This window comes from Panthera leo, chromosome D2 (genome assembly GCF_018350215.1).
Source record: "Panthera leo isolate Ple1 chromosome D2, P.leo_Ple1_pat1.1, whole genome shotgun sequence".
Classification (NCBI taxonomy): domain Eukaryota; kingdom Metazoa; phylum Chordata; class Mammalia; order Carnivora; family Felidae; genus Panthera; species Panthera leo.
In genome coordinates, this window is record NC_056689.1 from 50780324 (window position 1) to 50796174 (window position 15851).

Sequence of the window (15851 nt, forward strand, 5' to 3'; positions counted from 1 at the left end):
TTGTTCCAGAAACTCCAGGAGAGTTATGAGTTGTTTGGGTCATCCAGCTAGTGTGTGCCTGAGCGCAAGCACGCAGTGTGGACTGCACGCGTTACTGTTCTCTTACTGGTTACTAGTTACTAGTCTCTGGTTACTAGTCTCTTACTAAACACCACCGCCACATCTCCTGCCACCCTGGCCCACCGGACTATGAGCTTCCAGAAGCAAGGCCCGCTCACTTCCTCATCTTTCCATCCCCCGACGTGCCTGGCATCATGCCTTGCACAGAACAGGCCTCAAATGTTTCTGGAGAAAACCAGCCACTGGAGAGACTTTACTTCCAGCCTCCACCTTCTGACTCATCTCACCTTGTGTCCCTGGATCAGTCTGTCACTTTGATGATTCCCATTCTCCTATTTACAGAGATTCAGTCAAGAGCTCACGGCTGTCCACACTAGGGCTTTGCAACGTCAGTATTACAGAATCGAGGGTGGGGTAATTCTTTGCTGAGGGAGGCTGCCCTTGCATTCCAGGATGTTTAGCAGCATCCCACTAGAGGCTGGTAGGCCCTCCCCTCCCCCAACTGTGACAACCAAAAATGTCTCTAAACACTGTCAAGTGTCCCTTGGGGGCAAAACCAACTCTGGTTGAGAACCACTTGTCTACACTAAGACCCCAAATTCCTGGGGCCAGAATGGAAGAGGCTTCATAATTTCATCTCATGCTACCTTTGAGTTGTCATCTCCAAATCTTGCCCCACCCCAGTGCTCAGCATCAGCCAGACTGTCCTTTGCATAAGGTCCCACACTGCTGCCTTTACATTTCTACTCTCCTTTAGCTATAAATGCTTGATTACTTTCAGAGACATACATGAGACCACATCCTCCAAGGTCTTCCCTGGTCAGGGTTAGGGTGAGCTCTGAGTTATGTTCCTCTGCTTTGAATCCCATAGCTTTTCCTGTTGCCACCTTTCTTTCATTCTTACTACGAACAGGATGAGTGTGCATATGTGTATGTTTATGTTTGGTCTGTCCAATAGAAATATACGCAGGATGGGAAAGATCATGCACTTTCTACATCCTTCTCAATGTATGGCAGAGTTGTAAGCAAGAACTTAAAAAGGAGCCTTCACACATTGGGTGGACTAGAAAGCTGCCTGGTATAGATTCTTTCAATCAGCAGCTATTCCAACTCTCTTATTAGACATTTCCTGAAGTTGGGGCACCTGGGTGACTCGGTCAGTTGAGTGTCCAACACTTGATTTTGGGTCAGGTCACGATCTCATAGTTAGTGAGATCGAGCCCCACATCGGGCTGAGCACTGATAGTGCAGGGCCTGCTTGGGATTCTCTCTCTCCCTCTCTCTCTCTGCCCCACTTCCCTCTCAAAATAAATAAATAAACTTAAAAAAAAAAAGTCCTGAAGTTAACGGATATTTAGGCCAATTATTCCAAATGATTTTCAGATTCTATAATTCTAAATAAAATCAATAACACCAAATCAAACAGAGAGAGATGTAATGAGAGGATAGTGATTTTTCTTAGACCAGGGGACAGCAAACTATGACCTGTGGGCCAAATTCACCTGGCTGCCTGTTTTTGTAAATAAAGTTTTACTGGTACAGGACCGTGCTCATTTGGTTACTTACGTCTATGACTGCTCTCTCACAACAAAGGCAGAGATGAGTAGTTTCAAGAGACCTACAGCTGGCAAAGCCTGACCTACTTACCATCTTTTTCACAGTAAAAGTTCACTGACCCCTGTCTTAGACTAACAGGAAAACAATATCCAAGCCTCCATAAAAAGCTATGGACCCAGAGGCAAGTATGTTCTGTTGGTGAAGTCAGAGAACAGTGGAGCTCCTAGAAGTTTTTAGTCATTGGTGGTGGAGTTGGCGGTGGGTGGCGGGGGGCAGTGTGGGGCGGGGGTGTATGCTAGGTTTGGAGCCTCTGGCACTTTGGTGTCCTCCTGGAGCGGGGCTGCTCCCCTGAGACAGCTGGGAGCAGGAAGGTATCCTTTGCCATGGTTGTTACACATGCTCATATGTGTATATGTTGTCACACGTATTACATAAAGGAATGTAATATATGAAGAGTTCATGGAAGTCAGATTAAGATGATGCACTAGCTCACTGGGGGGCCACCTTAGTCTCCAGCTCTGTTACCTCGTCTGCCAAATGAAGGGCGTGGACAAGATGGCCACGGCGGCCCACGGTTCTCTGGCTGCTCCCTCCCTCCGGGTCGGGTGAAAAGTAGCACCTCCTACTCTCCTGTCCAACACTGCTCTGCTCTCTCTCTCTCACCAGCACCTTCCGTCCTCTCATCCCAATTTCTTCGCCCCCCCAAACAGCTTTCCCACAGGAGGACGTGGCCACTGCCTCAAATTTAAAGCAAAATCGGGTGTGGCCAGCTGAGCGCCCTAAAGAACTCTCCTGTCTCCTTCCTGCTTTACGATGCCAAACCCACCAGGTGCGGGCTGCACAGGGAACACCCACCTCCTTGTCACCGCTGGCCCTGTGCAAATCCCCTTTCAGATCCCAGCACCTACTGCAATCGCTCCTGGGAAGGTCACCGAGGCCTCCTAGACAGACTCAGCAACATTATGGGTTCTCTCCTCCCCCGAAAGGTGGGCAACGCTTCCTAAAAGCTCTTCAGGCTTTCAAGACTCGGCCTCATCCTGGCACGTCCCCATGCTGACCGCTCTCCTTTGTCCCGGGCTGCTTCCTTTTAGCCTGTATGAATTTGCTCCCTTTCTCAAACGACTTTATCAGCCAAGGATGAGGTCATCAAAACAGCTTTACTGGATGGAAGAGGAACAGCAGTGAAAGCAATAGTGTTTCAAGGATGGGAGATCCGGGACACGATCTGGATGTCGTTGATGGGAAAAGGATGGGACACAGCACCTTCCTTGTCCCATCACACCGCCTGCAATTCGTCAACAGATCAGTCCTGTCCTCCAGTCCCGCAAAGTACCCGACTTTGGCTTTGGGGATTGGGAATTCTATTGGGCGGAGGACTGGAGTTCACAGCATTCGCAATTCTGACCCGATCTGCTTGGTAGAACATCAGCTAGCCCTCTGGGATACGCTTCAAGAAGTTCCATGAAAGGGGTTGGGAGGGTGGGGGGGGGGGGGGAGAAAAGGAAAACAGTGATAAACGACCTTACAGCACAAACTCGGGTCTCTCCGGCCTCTCGGCGAGCTTCAGGGCCTCATGCATGCCTGCGGCCGAGAGCTTGCGGTTGATATTCCGGTACTGGCACTGGAGCAGGCTGCGGTAGGTGGTCCTCAGGTCCCGGTTGAAGAAGGCATATATAAAAGGGTTAATGAGGGAGTTTGCATAGCCCAGCCACAGAAATGTCCTCTCCACCCACAGCGGGATGCAGCTGCAGGCGGTGCCGCAGATGAAGGGTCTGGCCGTCGAGAGGAGGAAAAAGGGCAGCCAGCACACGGTGAAAGCCCCGACGATGATCCCCAAGGTGGTGGCCGCTTTCTGCTCCCTCTTAAAGATGGAGATGTTTTTCCTCTCGTGTTTGAGGAGTCTCGAAAGGTTGGCACACTCCTCCACCTCCTTCTGGAGCTTCACCATGCCGTTCAGGGAGATGATGCTGTCGGGCTCCTCGGGGCGAGGGAAGCCGGGGAACTTGTGCTTGGCGGCGCTCTTGCGGGCGGCCTTGTAAATCCGGTAGTACATGAACAGCATGACCGACATGGGGATATAAAATGCCACTGCCGTGGAGTAGATGGTGTAGCCGAAGTCCTGGCTGATCAAGCACACCTTGTCATCGTTGACGTTCTTAGCCCATCCGAAGAGCGGCGGTAACGTGATGGAGGCAGAAAGAAGCCAGACGGAGAGAATCATTTTGGCCATGCACTTCCCATTCTGCCTCACCGGGTACGTGAGCGGCCTCGTGATCCCAAGGTACCTAGGTGAGAAATGGAAAGCGGACATGTGACCCTGGGATCCCACCTGAGCAGCGAGAAGCACGACTGGCCAGGTGTTAGGCTTTACACCCGGCAGTCCATTCCTCGGGACAGCCCTTCGAGGCAGGCACCATTATTCCCATTTTACAGAGAGGCAAACTAAGGCTCCGAGATGTTACCTACTTCTTTCCAGGTCACAATTAGCCCGAGGTACTGCCAGGGGTCAGCGTGGGAGCCCTCTATGATGCCAGGCCATGCTCTCCTTATCCTTTGCAGCCTACTCCACACAGTCAATGAACTAAAGATTAAACATCTGCCCTCCCCCCGCCCCACCGCCACCAAAATCAGCTGGGAAGAAAATGTCAAGTCTGACGTGGGATGTTGTGACACATCCTCACAAATTAACCAAGGTCTACCACACTCTGATAGTATACACCCACTGATCTCCTGGGTTGTCTTAATTCACACAGGCTTTTAATTCATTTTAAGTTCCCCTTTGCACTGTAGCAAAAGCATTTCCTAAGGATCACAGAGATTTGTGAGATATTAAGGAAATCCTAGGGTTTTGGAATGCAAAGCAGCAACTGATCATTTTTTATGCCCAGAAAATTCTCACACAAGAGTAATTTCAGAAGAACAATCTATAAAATAAAAACAGCCTACCTCGTCTCTCCTCTCCTGAGAAGGATCACAAAAAAGGGGCACAATTCTGAAAAATATGAGGTAAAGCCAACGTTTTTTCTGTGCTTAGTTCTAGATAGAGAATAAATATTTCTCCGTCTCCGTTATCAAGGATTTCCAATGCAAAAGAGACTCAGCAAACAGAAAACATACACAGCAAGATGTTTTACCAAATGTTTAATGGTTTTCAGCTTTCCAAATTCGTTTTCTTCTCTGTATTTAATGGTCTTAGCTTCTATTTGGAGGAGGATGCCAAGAGCCCGTAAGAAGCCAAGACAGGTAAAAGCTGATCATTTTGTTGGTTTTTTATTTCATGGATGTATGTTAAAGATGCACTCTTCACACATGAAAAGGAAGGGTACAGAGTCCCCCAACTTACCAACAGGTTATTTTCTGAAAGTCTCTCAGTTGGTAGGTTGAAATTTTAAAAATAATTGTTTTGTGCTAGACATAGCCTCATGTGTTTTGCTTACATTACCCCACAAAAGTCGAAATCATGCTTTCCCAATGAAAATTAGCATCACTGCAGCACTTATAACAAGTTAAAACGGAAACATCAGTAAAGAGGAATCGGCCATATTTGCTTATTTGTCGAGAGTATTTATTCACTCCTTCCACAAATATCAATCGAGCTCTTTCCATATGCCAGGTGCTGTCTTCAAAGTTGGGGATACGGCAGTGAATAAAAGAGACAAAAATCTTGAATGCACTTGGGGAAATAATGTTGGGTTGAACAGGAGGACTGAGCTTCGTGGTAATATTGAAGGGACCTCCTGATTCTTTCCAAGGATTCGGGTGTTACTGGCATGGCTTCTTCATTTCACAACCTCTAGGTCCCTTTCCCTGATAAAGCTAACCCACAAGCAGTATCCCTAGGCTTATCAGGCAATGTTAGGACTAAGTTTTGGCTCTCAAACAGAATGAAGGACGAGAAAGATGGAGGTTTTCCTGAGAATGCAAGAATTAGAGCTGCAAAGGAGGGAAAGAGAAAATGAGGCAGGAAGTAGGCAGCAAGGGAGGAAGAGGGGAAAGAGAGAGCAAGGAAGGGAAATGTGGAGTAGACTGTGCCATTTTGGAATTATCTGAAATTATCTGAGTTTTAAGCTGTGGAGAAAAACTTTAAGACGATAAAAAATAAAAATAAAAAAAGGTAGATGAGGAAACCCCTGAAGAAAGGTGTTGGAACCAATTTCTCTGGTTCAGGTTTTTCCTGCTGCAACTGCTTTGCAGACCTCTGTTTTCATATCTCATATTTGCTCTCTAACAACTCCTGTGGATGTAGCCTTTTGGCTTCTTCCTTGTTTCCCCACTGCCCCGGCAAGCCTTTGCCAGGACTTGGATTTTGATTTGATTATCTTCTCTCTTTGCCTGTAGCCACAGGCAGAAGCTGCTTGTTTCCAAGCCTGGATCTAGCCAACCCAGGCAGGAGGTGCAACAGGAGACCAGTTCCTACAGTTCCCCAGGTGGCCACCAGATGGCACTGTCAGACCATCTTACACCTACTTATGGGGGGGGAGGGGAGGGGGTTGGGATGTGGGTAGTTAGGGCAGGTAGGTGTCTACCAGAAGGAGGAAGTAGGATCACTCTCAACAAGAAAAGTTATATTTTATTTGTGGGGTCATATAAAATATTAGCAAGCCTGGAATTCACAGCCTTGTAGACTCCTATTCTTGAAGAAGTTGGTTCAGTTTTCCCTTCCATTCTTCCCATAGTCCTTACTTAAACAGGGAATTCTATCTTCAGGCTTAATTAAATCCACTCTTTCTTCTGCTCACATAAATAATATGGAATTCACAAAGATTATACCTGAGAGATTGAGTACCAAGGACATCTCACAATATTAAATAATCTCATAAGCACAGCATGCTTATTCATTCTAATACACTTAGTTTGACTTATACTGCATTTCCATGATGGGGGTCAGCCCACATTTGGTCCTTCCTGGAGGTACAAATTATATTGCATAAATTCCTATTTTAGAGTCCATTCTCAAGTCATGTCCTACACTAAGGCAATTATATTTACTTTTTGAGTCTCCTGGGTACCACCTGGTGAGACTTTTGAAGGCTAAAATCCACCAAAAGATGATTTAAAAATATGTATGAGTGCTCATTAAAGTGTCTGGAAATAAAATAAATAAACAAAAGTCAGTAGTTTTTTTAAAATCAATTAATAATTAGAAATATGAGAGGAAATAACTCTATTCAAGACAACAGTCAACTAAAATATCTAGTTAAATGTTTTAAATGCCAGAGCCTATATGAAGAACACATAAAATGCTACTGAAAGACCTAGCTAAAACTAAAATTCAGTATTATAAAACTAAAAACTAAAACTCAGTATTATAAAAGTGCCAATATTCCCTCAATTCTACAACTATATATAATTTTACAAAAATATGTATACAAAGAGTATACACACACACACACACACACACACACACACAAATACGATTATACATTAATATTGGACCACCCTACTTGAAATTTCCAGCAGGGCTTTTCTTAATTTGACCAAATGATTTTTAAGTTCATCAAGTAAACATGGAAAAAACAAAATCTGAAAAAGAAGAAAACTGAAGGGATACTTATTCCATAAAAAAAAAAAAAAAAAAAAAAAAAAAGTATAAAGCCGGGGCACCTGGGTGGCTCAGTCTGCCTTTGGCTCAGGTCATGATCTCAGGGTTTGTGGGTTAGAGCCCTACGATGGGCTCACTGCTGTCAGCACAGAGCCCACTTTGCATCCTCTGTCCTTCTCTCACTCTGCCCCTCCACCGTTCATGCTCTCTCTCAAAAATAAATAAAATAAGAAAGAAAATAGTGTAAAGCCACAGAAACAAAACACAGTAATACTTATTCAGAAATAGGTCAACTGAATAGAACAGAGCCGAGAAATAGATTCAAATATATAAGGGAATAATGTAAGAAAATGAGTCACTTTAAATCAGCAGTAAATTGGGTATGTATTCTTGCAGTCTGACAACTGACTAGCAATTGGGGGTAAGTAAAAATAAAACTGGCTTATCTTTCTCCTTACTCAAAAATAAATCCCAGATGGATCAAAGATTATCATGTAAAAAAATTAAACTCTAAGGCTACTATGAGGAAATATGGGTATTTCTGCAATCCTGGAAGGAAAATCATCATTCCTAACTATGATACCAAAGCTTAAAACTACTAAGTGACACAGTAATAAATTTTGGACAAAAATTTTATATACAGAATAAGAACAAATAAGTGACATTTAGTTTAAATTAAAAATCACTGTGTGCGGAGTTAAAAGTCAAACGACAAACTTGGAGTCCAAATAAGAAAAACTCAATATTCACAGATCTCTTACAGGTCAATGAGAAACAGGCAAAACTATCCCAATAAAAATACTGAAGGGGTTTAAACAAAGAAGAAATAGGGATATCCAACAAGCACTTGGAAATATGTACAATTTCATTCAGAATCAAAGAGATGCACATTTTGAAACGATGACAGAATTTTTGGCCATTTGTCAATTTTTAAGAAAGACAAAATCCAATATTGAGAAAGTGTGAAAAAAAACCACGCACTCTATCATTTTTCTAGGAGGAGTTGCGACTGAGATAACCATTCTGGAGGGCTGTCTGGGAATTGACATACATCGGCATTTACCTCTCGGCACAGCAATCAGGCTTCCAGGAATTTAAGAATATAACTGTACAAGTGCAAAGTGATAAATGTGCAAGAATGTGAACTAAACACATAACAGAGAGGGAGAAGCTGCAGTATAAATGTCTATCAATAGGAGGTTAAATTAGGGAGTATATGCATGTATATATAGATACATGGATATATATGGATACATATATATGGATAGATATGGATAGATATGGATATATAATGTAACCACTAAAAATTATCAGGTACTATTGACTGACATGAAAGCACACAAAAGTGGATAGAAAACAATGTCTAGCCCTAAAAGACAAGTAACAAGTATTAATTTTTTTATGTAAAACTAGGTGTGTGTATGAGTGAGTGTGTGTCAGTATGTGTGTGTATACTGAGATGCCTAGAAGAAAATCTACCAACTATAAATGGCACTTTTATCTGAGTTATAGAAATTTGAGTAGTTTTAAATTTTTTCTTTTTCCTTTTTTTTTTTTTTTTTTTTTTTTTGGAAAGAGAGAGAGCGTGTGCACATGTGAGCAGGAGAGGGGCAGGGAGGGGGAGAGAGAGAGGAAGAGAGTCTCAAGCAGGCTCCACACCCAGCACAGAGACCAAAGCAGGGTTCGATCCCACCACTGTGAGATCATGACCTGAGCAGAAATCAAGAGCAGCTGAGCCACCCAGGCGCCCCTCTTTGTACTTTTCTATGCTAAATGTTTGTTAACCGTATGTAAAAGAAAGGAAGGAAGGAAGGAAGGAAGGAAAGATAGAAAGAAAGAAAGAAAGAAAGAAAGAAAGAAAGAAAGAAAGAAAGAAAAGAAAGGAAAAGAAAGAAAGAAAGAAAAAGAAAGAAAGAAAGAAAGAAAGAAAGAAAGAAAGAAAGAAAGAAAGAAACCATTTTGATTCTGAGAATACAATAAAACATTAAGGAGGATTCTGTGATTCCTAAGTCACCTAAGTGATTTTGACAATACAGATGACCTGGTTCATAAAATCTTTAAAAAGCTGATAATTAAATCTTAGATTGTGTTATTTGATTAACTTTCCACAAGTGTTTTATTACATTCATAAATTCACACAAAGGAAACAGAACTCACCAGCATTCGAAATCCCATAATTAGTATATAAAGTAATACTGGCATTCAAGGAAGTGTTTGTCCAAATTATACATTCATTCTCCCAAATCTTGTATAGTGTAAGTCTTACTTTTGGGATGGGGGGGGGGGTGTGAATGAGGCAATCTAGATTGATTCTGAATATTCCCTAATATGCATAGTTAATATTTGTCATACTACCTTTTATGAACATTTATGCTCACTGTTAATTAGAAAGCAGGGTGCTTATAAAGCCTTCAGAATTTAACTTTAAAATGCATACAAATGTGAAAATACATTAAATCTCAGAGACAAAGTCACCAAAGTATTATATAATTGAGAAATGCATGCAACTCACAATAGGGGCTCTACTAAAGAAGGGGTTTGTAGAAAAAGAGGGTTAGGGAGTTCTAATCTAGGGAGGGGGATTAGAAAGCAAATTAACTTTGCTGCCTGTCTTCCATTCTAACTGTATAGAAATTATAGATAATGGTTCTTCAATTAAACGGCTTCTCCTGAGTTTTGCTGCTATAGAATAATAATTTAGGGGGTAAAAGAAACAGGATAGAATTACACGTCAGGGAATGTTAGGCTTAAAAAAGTTTTGCACATTGAGGACACCATTTGCATGAGAACTCTCCTCCTTACAGGTGAAATCCATAGCCTGTCTCTGTGGTTCCCAAAGTTGTCAGGATATCAGAATCACTGAGAAGTTTTTGAAACATACAGATTCCCAGATCGCCATCCATAAACTCTTTGTTTTTAATTTTTTTAAAGTTTATTTATTTTTGAGGGGGGGGGGAGGGGCAGGGAGATAGAGGAAAACACAGAATCTGAAACAGGCTCCAGGCTCTGAGCTGTCAGCACAGAGCCTGACCTGGGGCTCAGACTCTGAAAGGGGAGATCATGACCTGAGGGGAAGTCAAACACTTAACCGACTGAGCCACCCAGGTGCCCAACACAGATTCTCTTTCAAGAAGGTCTGGAGGCCCAAGGCTTTTTTGTATTTAGGGCTGTTCTGTTCTTTATCCCCCCTACTGCTCTCAGAGTAGCCTACCCTTGTTAAAGTACAGATTCACTCTTGTATGAAGGACTTTACTTTCGCTTTACATATTTCACCTTAATGGTTTGCTTCCAGTTTGGCCCAGCAAGACATCATGGATCACATCTCCATTATCCCAGCTGTTACTTCTGTCTCCCAGTTGTGTGCTACATGCAAGTGAGATAAGCATGGTTTTTATGTCTTAATGAACTTGTAGATTTTTTCAAATGCACAGTATATAGCAGGGTTTTGTAAACCTTTCTGACAATAAGAAATAAGAACAAATATTTCTTATAAGAAATATATTTTCCACAGTCACTCAGTACACAGAGACTTACGTATACAAATAAGAAATTGAGGCATACATATGTATACATACGTAGGTATGCAGACATAGACCTGCATATGTTTGTATATGAAATTTGAAACAAAAATTTCACAATAGCAACTTACCATTATAATTTGCAATTCACCCTCTTCCATGCTATTCTACTTCAGATTTTTCCAATGTTGGTCTTAATGCACTCAACTGATTTCATGACCCAATAATAGATAATGACCCAAAGTTTAGTAATTACTGGCCTTCGACAGACATACGGAAAGGCGTTAAATATCACAAGTCATCAGGGAAAATGGAAATTAAAACTCACTGAGATACCACCAGCACCCATCAGAATGGTGACAATTAAAAATGATGATGACAATGATGGTAAAAATTGCAGCGCTAAGAGTTTTGTGAAGACAGGAAGCAACTGTCATTCTCCTACATTGCTGGTGGGCATATAAATTGATGCAGTAACTTTGGGAAGCTATTTTTTTAACATGTATTAAAGCTGATTTTAATCAAACATAAATATATATATATATATATATATATACACGCTATATACACATATATATGTATATATAGGTTATACATAAAGCTTATATATATATATATATGTGTGTGTGTGATATATATAATCTCCAGCAATTCTTCTAAGTATACTATGAACATTCATCAAAACACCAAAATACCTGCATAAGAATGTTCATAGCAGCACTAATGATAAGAGCCCCAAATGAAACCAACCCATTCCACAGGAATAAAATAAGTACAATTCTACAATAGTACAATGGGTATGTAAATTGTGGTATATTTATGCAATAAATTCTATAAAACAACAAGAGTGAACCAACCAACTACTGCTTAATGCACCAACATGAATGATTCTCACAAACATAATATAGAGCTAAAACAGCGAGAAAAAAAAAAAGAACACACATTTCAAAAAAAAGGCAAAACTCACATATAGTACTAGACACGAGAATAGTGGTTACCTTGAGGGGACAGGGGATGTTAATGAGTAAAAGGGAGCCTAAGGAAAATTTAGAGTTCTGGAAATGTTCTACTTCTTTATCTGGGTGTGTTACATAAATACATCCACTCTGTAGAAATTAAGTGAGCTGTGTATCATGATTCTGCAGTGTTGGGAATATAAATAAATAAGGTTAACATTAAAAATTAAAAGTAAAATTTTAAGATCACATCAAACTTACCATTTGCCATTAACCTACATGTTGACCTGTTTTCTAAACTGCTGTTATAATGGGGTTCCACTACACTTTTAAACCATTTTCATCAGTGTTTCCAGGCTGTAATTACAGTCAGGACCAGTAAACATTCTAGATCCTAGATTCCCCATTGTGGCCTCAGTATTGAGGAAGAAAACTGGGCGGAGGGGGCGGGGAGGGGGGGGGGAAGGAAAAAATACCAAAAACACCAATAAAATTTTGAAAACAGAATAACAAAAGCTTTTTCTTTGAAAAAGTAAATTATAAGAAATGATAGTTCCCTGTAGGGAGAAAATTAGGCTTAATTAAAGCAAATCACTTAAAGCTAAAAGTACTTTTTAAAAATTCATCTATTGTATTGGTTTGCTGTCGTTACATAATTCATTACCACAAGTGAGTGGCTTAAAATAACACCAAATCAGCAGGTGTTCTCATAATTCTGTAGGTCAAAAGACTGGACACAGCTCCACTGGGTTCTCTACTCAGGGTCTCATGAGGCTGAACTCAAGGTGTCGGCTGGGGCTGAGGTGTCACGTGAAGAGAACTCTTGCAAAGCGTTCATGGTCGGCAGAATTCACTTCCTGGATGCTGCAGAACGCATAAAGGTTGCATCTTCAAGGCCAGCAGGAGAGCACCTGCTACATGTCTCAGTCTCTCTGATCTTTAAATCCTCTTTGCAAAGGGCTCACCTGATTAGGTCAGACCCGCTGATATTGAAGGGGAAGGAATTATACAGGGCATACACACAAGGAAAAGAGAATCTCGGGGCCATGTTACAATTCTGCCCCCCACCGATACTCACTGATAACAGAAGCTAAGGATACAGAAAAATTTCCACCCAGTGAGCTCAACAGAGATCTATTTACTCCTTACTCAAGCTGACACAAACCTTCCACTGAGACTAATCTTGTCTGTACTCTATTGTAAGGCAATTGTTTCCTGCTGAATTTTCCATCATTCAATGCAAAACAAAAAACAAAAAACAAAAAAACAAAAAAAACACCCCAAACATAAGTTTTCTCTTACCATCAACTCAATTTTTAGCTATCTAATATGTAACACTCTTTGTCTATCAAAAACTACCTAACGATTTTTTTATAATTACATAAAGTCATGAAAATAAATAACGCAAGAGATTAATAGTGACCCCTGAATTATGCTTGGTGTTTAATCACTTCAGTTGTGTCTGAACTTACACTAAAGTCTGAATTTTCCCACTGAAGAATCTTATTCCTCAGAAAAAGAGAGAAATGGAAAGGTAAAGAGTGAGCCAAAATGTTACCAACAACAATAAAACAAAGGAATGGCAAAAAACTTTAGTTAAAACTTCAAAAGAGTACAGGCAGGGAAAAAATATGTATTTTGTTTTATGATAGTACTTAGTGGCTTCTAAGTGCACACTGCCCCACAGAAGCAGTATTGAAGAAAAAGGGTAAGTGAATAAAATCCTTAAATGTCTGACCAGGATTTATTTGAAGTAAATTGAGGTGACGAGGAGCCACTGTAAGGTAAAGCCATGAAAAATCATCAACAAGGGGAGCCCCGACATATCGTTTTAGCAAAGGTGAGAAGGGGCACAAAAATTTGTTATCTTTCAAGGCACTGAGGTTGAAATGGGAAATACGCCAAGGTCCATAAGGCGGGTAAATCCTTAGCATGCATAGTGGAATGTGCTCTGATCGGGACCTTTAATGAGGATGCAGAATAAAGAACAGTCCTCCACTGAGGCCTTTCCACTCAGCTGCAGTGAAGTCCAGTCCCTCTCCCTCCCCCAACCCTACACCCTCAGGCTACAGAAAAGTAGATACGATGAATAGCTTAAAGCTTAAAGCGAGGAAAATAACTGCTATTGAATGAGACAGAACATCAAGGTGAATTCAACTACATGATGTCAGAACAAACATTAAGATTTAAATAACTCACATTAAGAATGAGCCAAATGGGAAAAAAATGTTACAGCATCTATACAAACATACTACAATAATAGCAGTGAAAGAAGAAAGCAAGAGAACACACAAAACTGTTGAAAAGCCAAATGAAAAAGAGAGCATACCCTTATATTAGAAGCAGTCTTCTTACAAACACTTTTCATTGTAAAGGACCTCAGTACAGCTGACCAAGTACAGCTGACCTTCGAACAATTCAGGGGGTAGGGGTGCTGTCCCTCCATGCCATCGAAAAGCCATATTAACTTTTGACTCTCCCAAAACTTAATTACTAATAGCCTACTGTTGACCGGAAGGCTTCCGGATAACATAAAGAGTTGATCAGCACATATTTTTTTTACGTAATATGTATTATATACTGTACTCTTATAAAGTAAGCTAGAGAAAATAAAATGTTAGGAGAATCTCATAAGACAGAGAAAATACATTTACAGTATGTACTGTCTTAATTTTTAAAAACCCATGTATAAGTGGACCCATGCAGTTCAAACCAGTGTTGGTCACATATATACGTAATCACTAAAGCAGAGACTCAAAGATGAGAGGTTGAAAACAGCAGAATGAGACAGAAAAAGAGACTGTCATTAAGGAAATAAGTTGAGGTCAAAACACCACCAGTTCAGGTCTAACAGATAAATCAGAAGCAGCTAGGAATAGAATAAACACACTTGAAAAGCATATCACTGGCATGAAATGAAGGCTGAAGGTAAAATAAAACAATGCAGAGGGAAAAATTTATTCATGGAATTAGAGGGAAGGTGATAGACAAGGAGGACACACAAAGATAATACAACAGAAGGATAACTGGTGCTCCCAAAAAACAAAAGAACCCAACAAACAAAATGACAACAACAAAATATAAGTAGAGGTGCAAAATGTAAAAAGTACACAGGGATACAGCATAGGATATTTTCCTTAAATCCATGAAAGAGGTTAACGTCATGATCAGAGGGAGACACAACACAGCTGGAAAAAAATGGCATAGAATTATCATCAACAAGACCTAGCCAGGTAAAGTTATTGAACTTCAAGACACGGAAAGATGTGGGGCGCCTAAATGGCCCCCCAGTTAAGGGGTGGACTCTCGATTTCAGCTCAGGTCACGATTTCGCGGTTTGTGAGATGGAGCCCCACTTCAGGATCCACGCTGACAGGGCACAGAGCCTGCTTGGGAGTCTCTCTCTCCCTCTCTCTCTCTCTCTCTGTGCCTCCCCCGCTCACATTTGCACTCTCTCAAAATAAATAAATAAACTTAAAAAATAATAAAAATAGGGGCGGTTGGGTGGCTCAGTCAGCTGGGCATCCGACTTCGGCTCAGGTCATGATCTCGCGGTCAATGAGTTCGAGCCCCACGTCAGGCTCTGTGCTGACAGCTCAGAGCCTGGAACATGCTTTGGATTCTGCCTCCCCCTCCGTCTGCCCCTCCCTCACTCGCACTCTGTTCTGTCTCTCAAAAATGAGTAAACGTTTAAAAAAATTTTTTTAATAAATAAAAATAAAAATAAATAAATAAACACATGGAAAGTCGTATGCAGGCATCTACAATGTAAAAAGAAATTAAGAATTGTCTGAAGGGAAAACAATCGGGCAGATTCAAACATCATCATTCCATAATGGAACATAACACAAAGATGTCTAGAAAGCTGTGAGTGTGCAATAACGTTATACCTGTTATTTAATGTTATAAAGTCAACAAGTAGACATTCTCAAACATGAAAGAATTTGGGGAATATGGTACCCATAAATTCATTTCGGGGGGACGGGGGATAGGACGAAATTCATCAACCAAAGGATGAGTCAAAATGAAGAGAACCAAAGGAACCATGATTATCACTGAACCTGTTTAAATGTAGAACGAACACCTGTGGGAATTATATTAGGAAAACAGAATGTGTATCTTACAAAGTCAAAATAGCAGAAGCCACAAGAATCAGGAACTGAGGAGAGTGGTGTAGGATACAGTGTTAGAAGACTGATCGCTTCAACTTTCATAGTA

The 15851-nt window shown here is 41.0% G+C and overlaps 1 protein-coding gene across 18 annotated transcripts in view; it reads right to left on the reverse strand.

Annotated features, from left to right (window-relative positions):
• The window catches only part of HTR7 (5-hydroxytryptamine receptor 7), a 154403-nt gene that overhangs the window by 74787 nt on the left and 63765 nt on the right, over window positions 1–15851 (reverse strand). For 14 of the 18 annotated variants that reach the window (XM_042908292.1, XM_042908300.1, XM_042908293.1 and 11 more), the window contains exons 2-3: window positions 10433–10522; window positions 3144–3902 (exon numbers count right to left, since the gene is read on the reverse strand). In XM_042908292.1, the coding sequence (XP_042764226.1) occupies window positions 3144–3902; window positions 10433–10522 (849 nt within the window). Of the gene's footprint in view, window positions 1–3138; window positions 3903–10432; window positions 10523–15851 lie in introns of all 18 variants that reach the window. The other 4 variants (XM_042908302.1, XM_042908301.1, XM_042908303.1 and 1 more) reach the window with 3 other exon arrangements.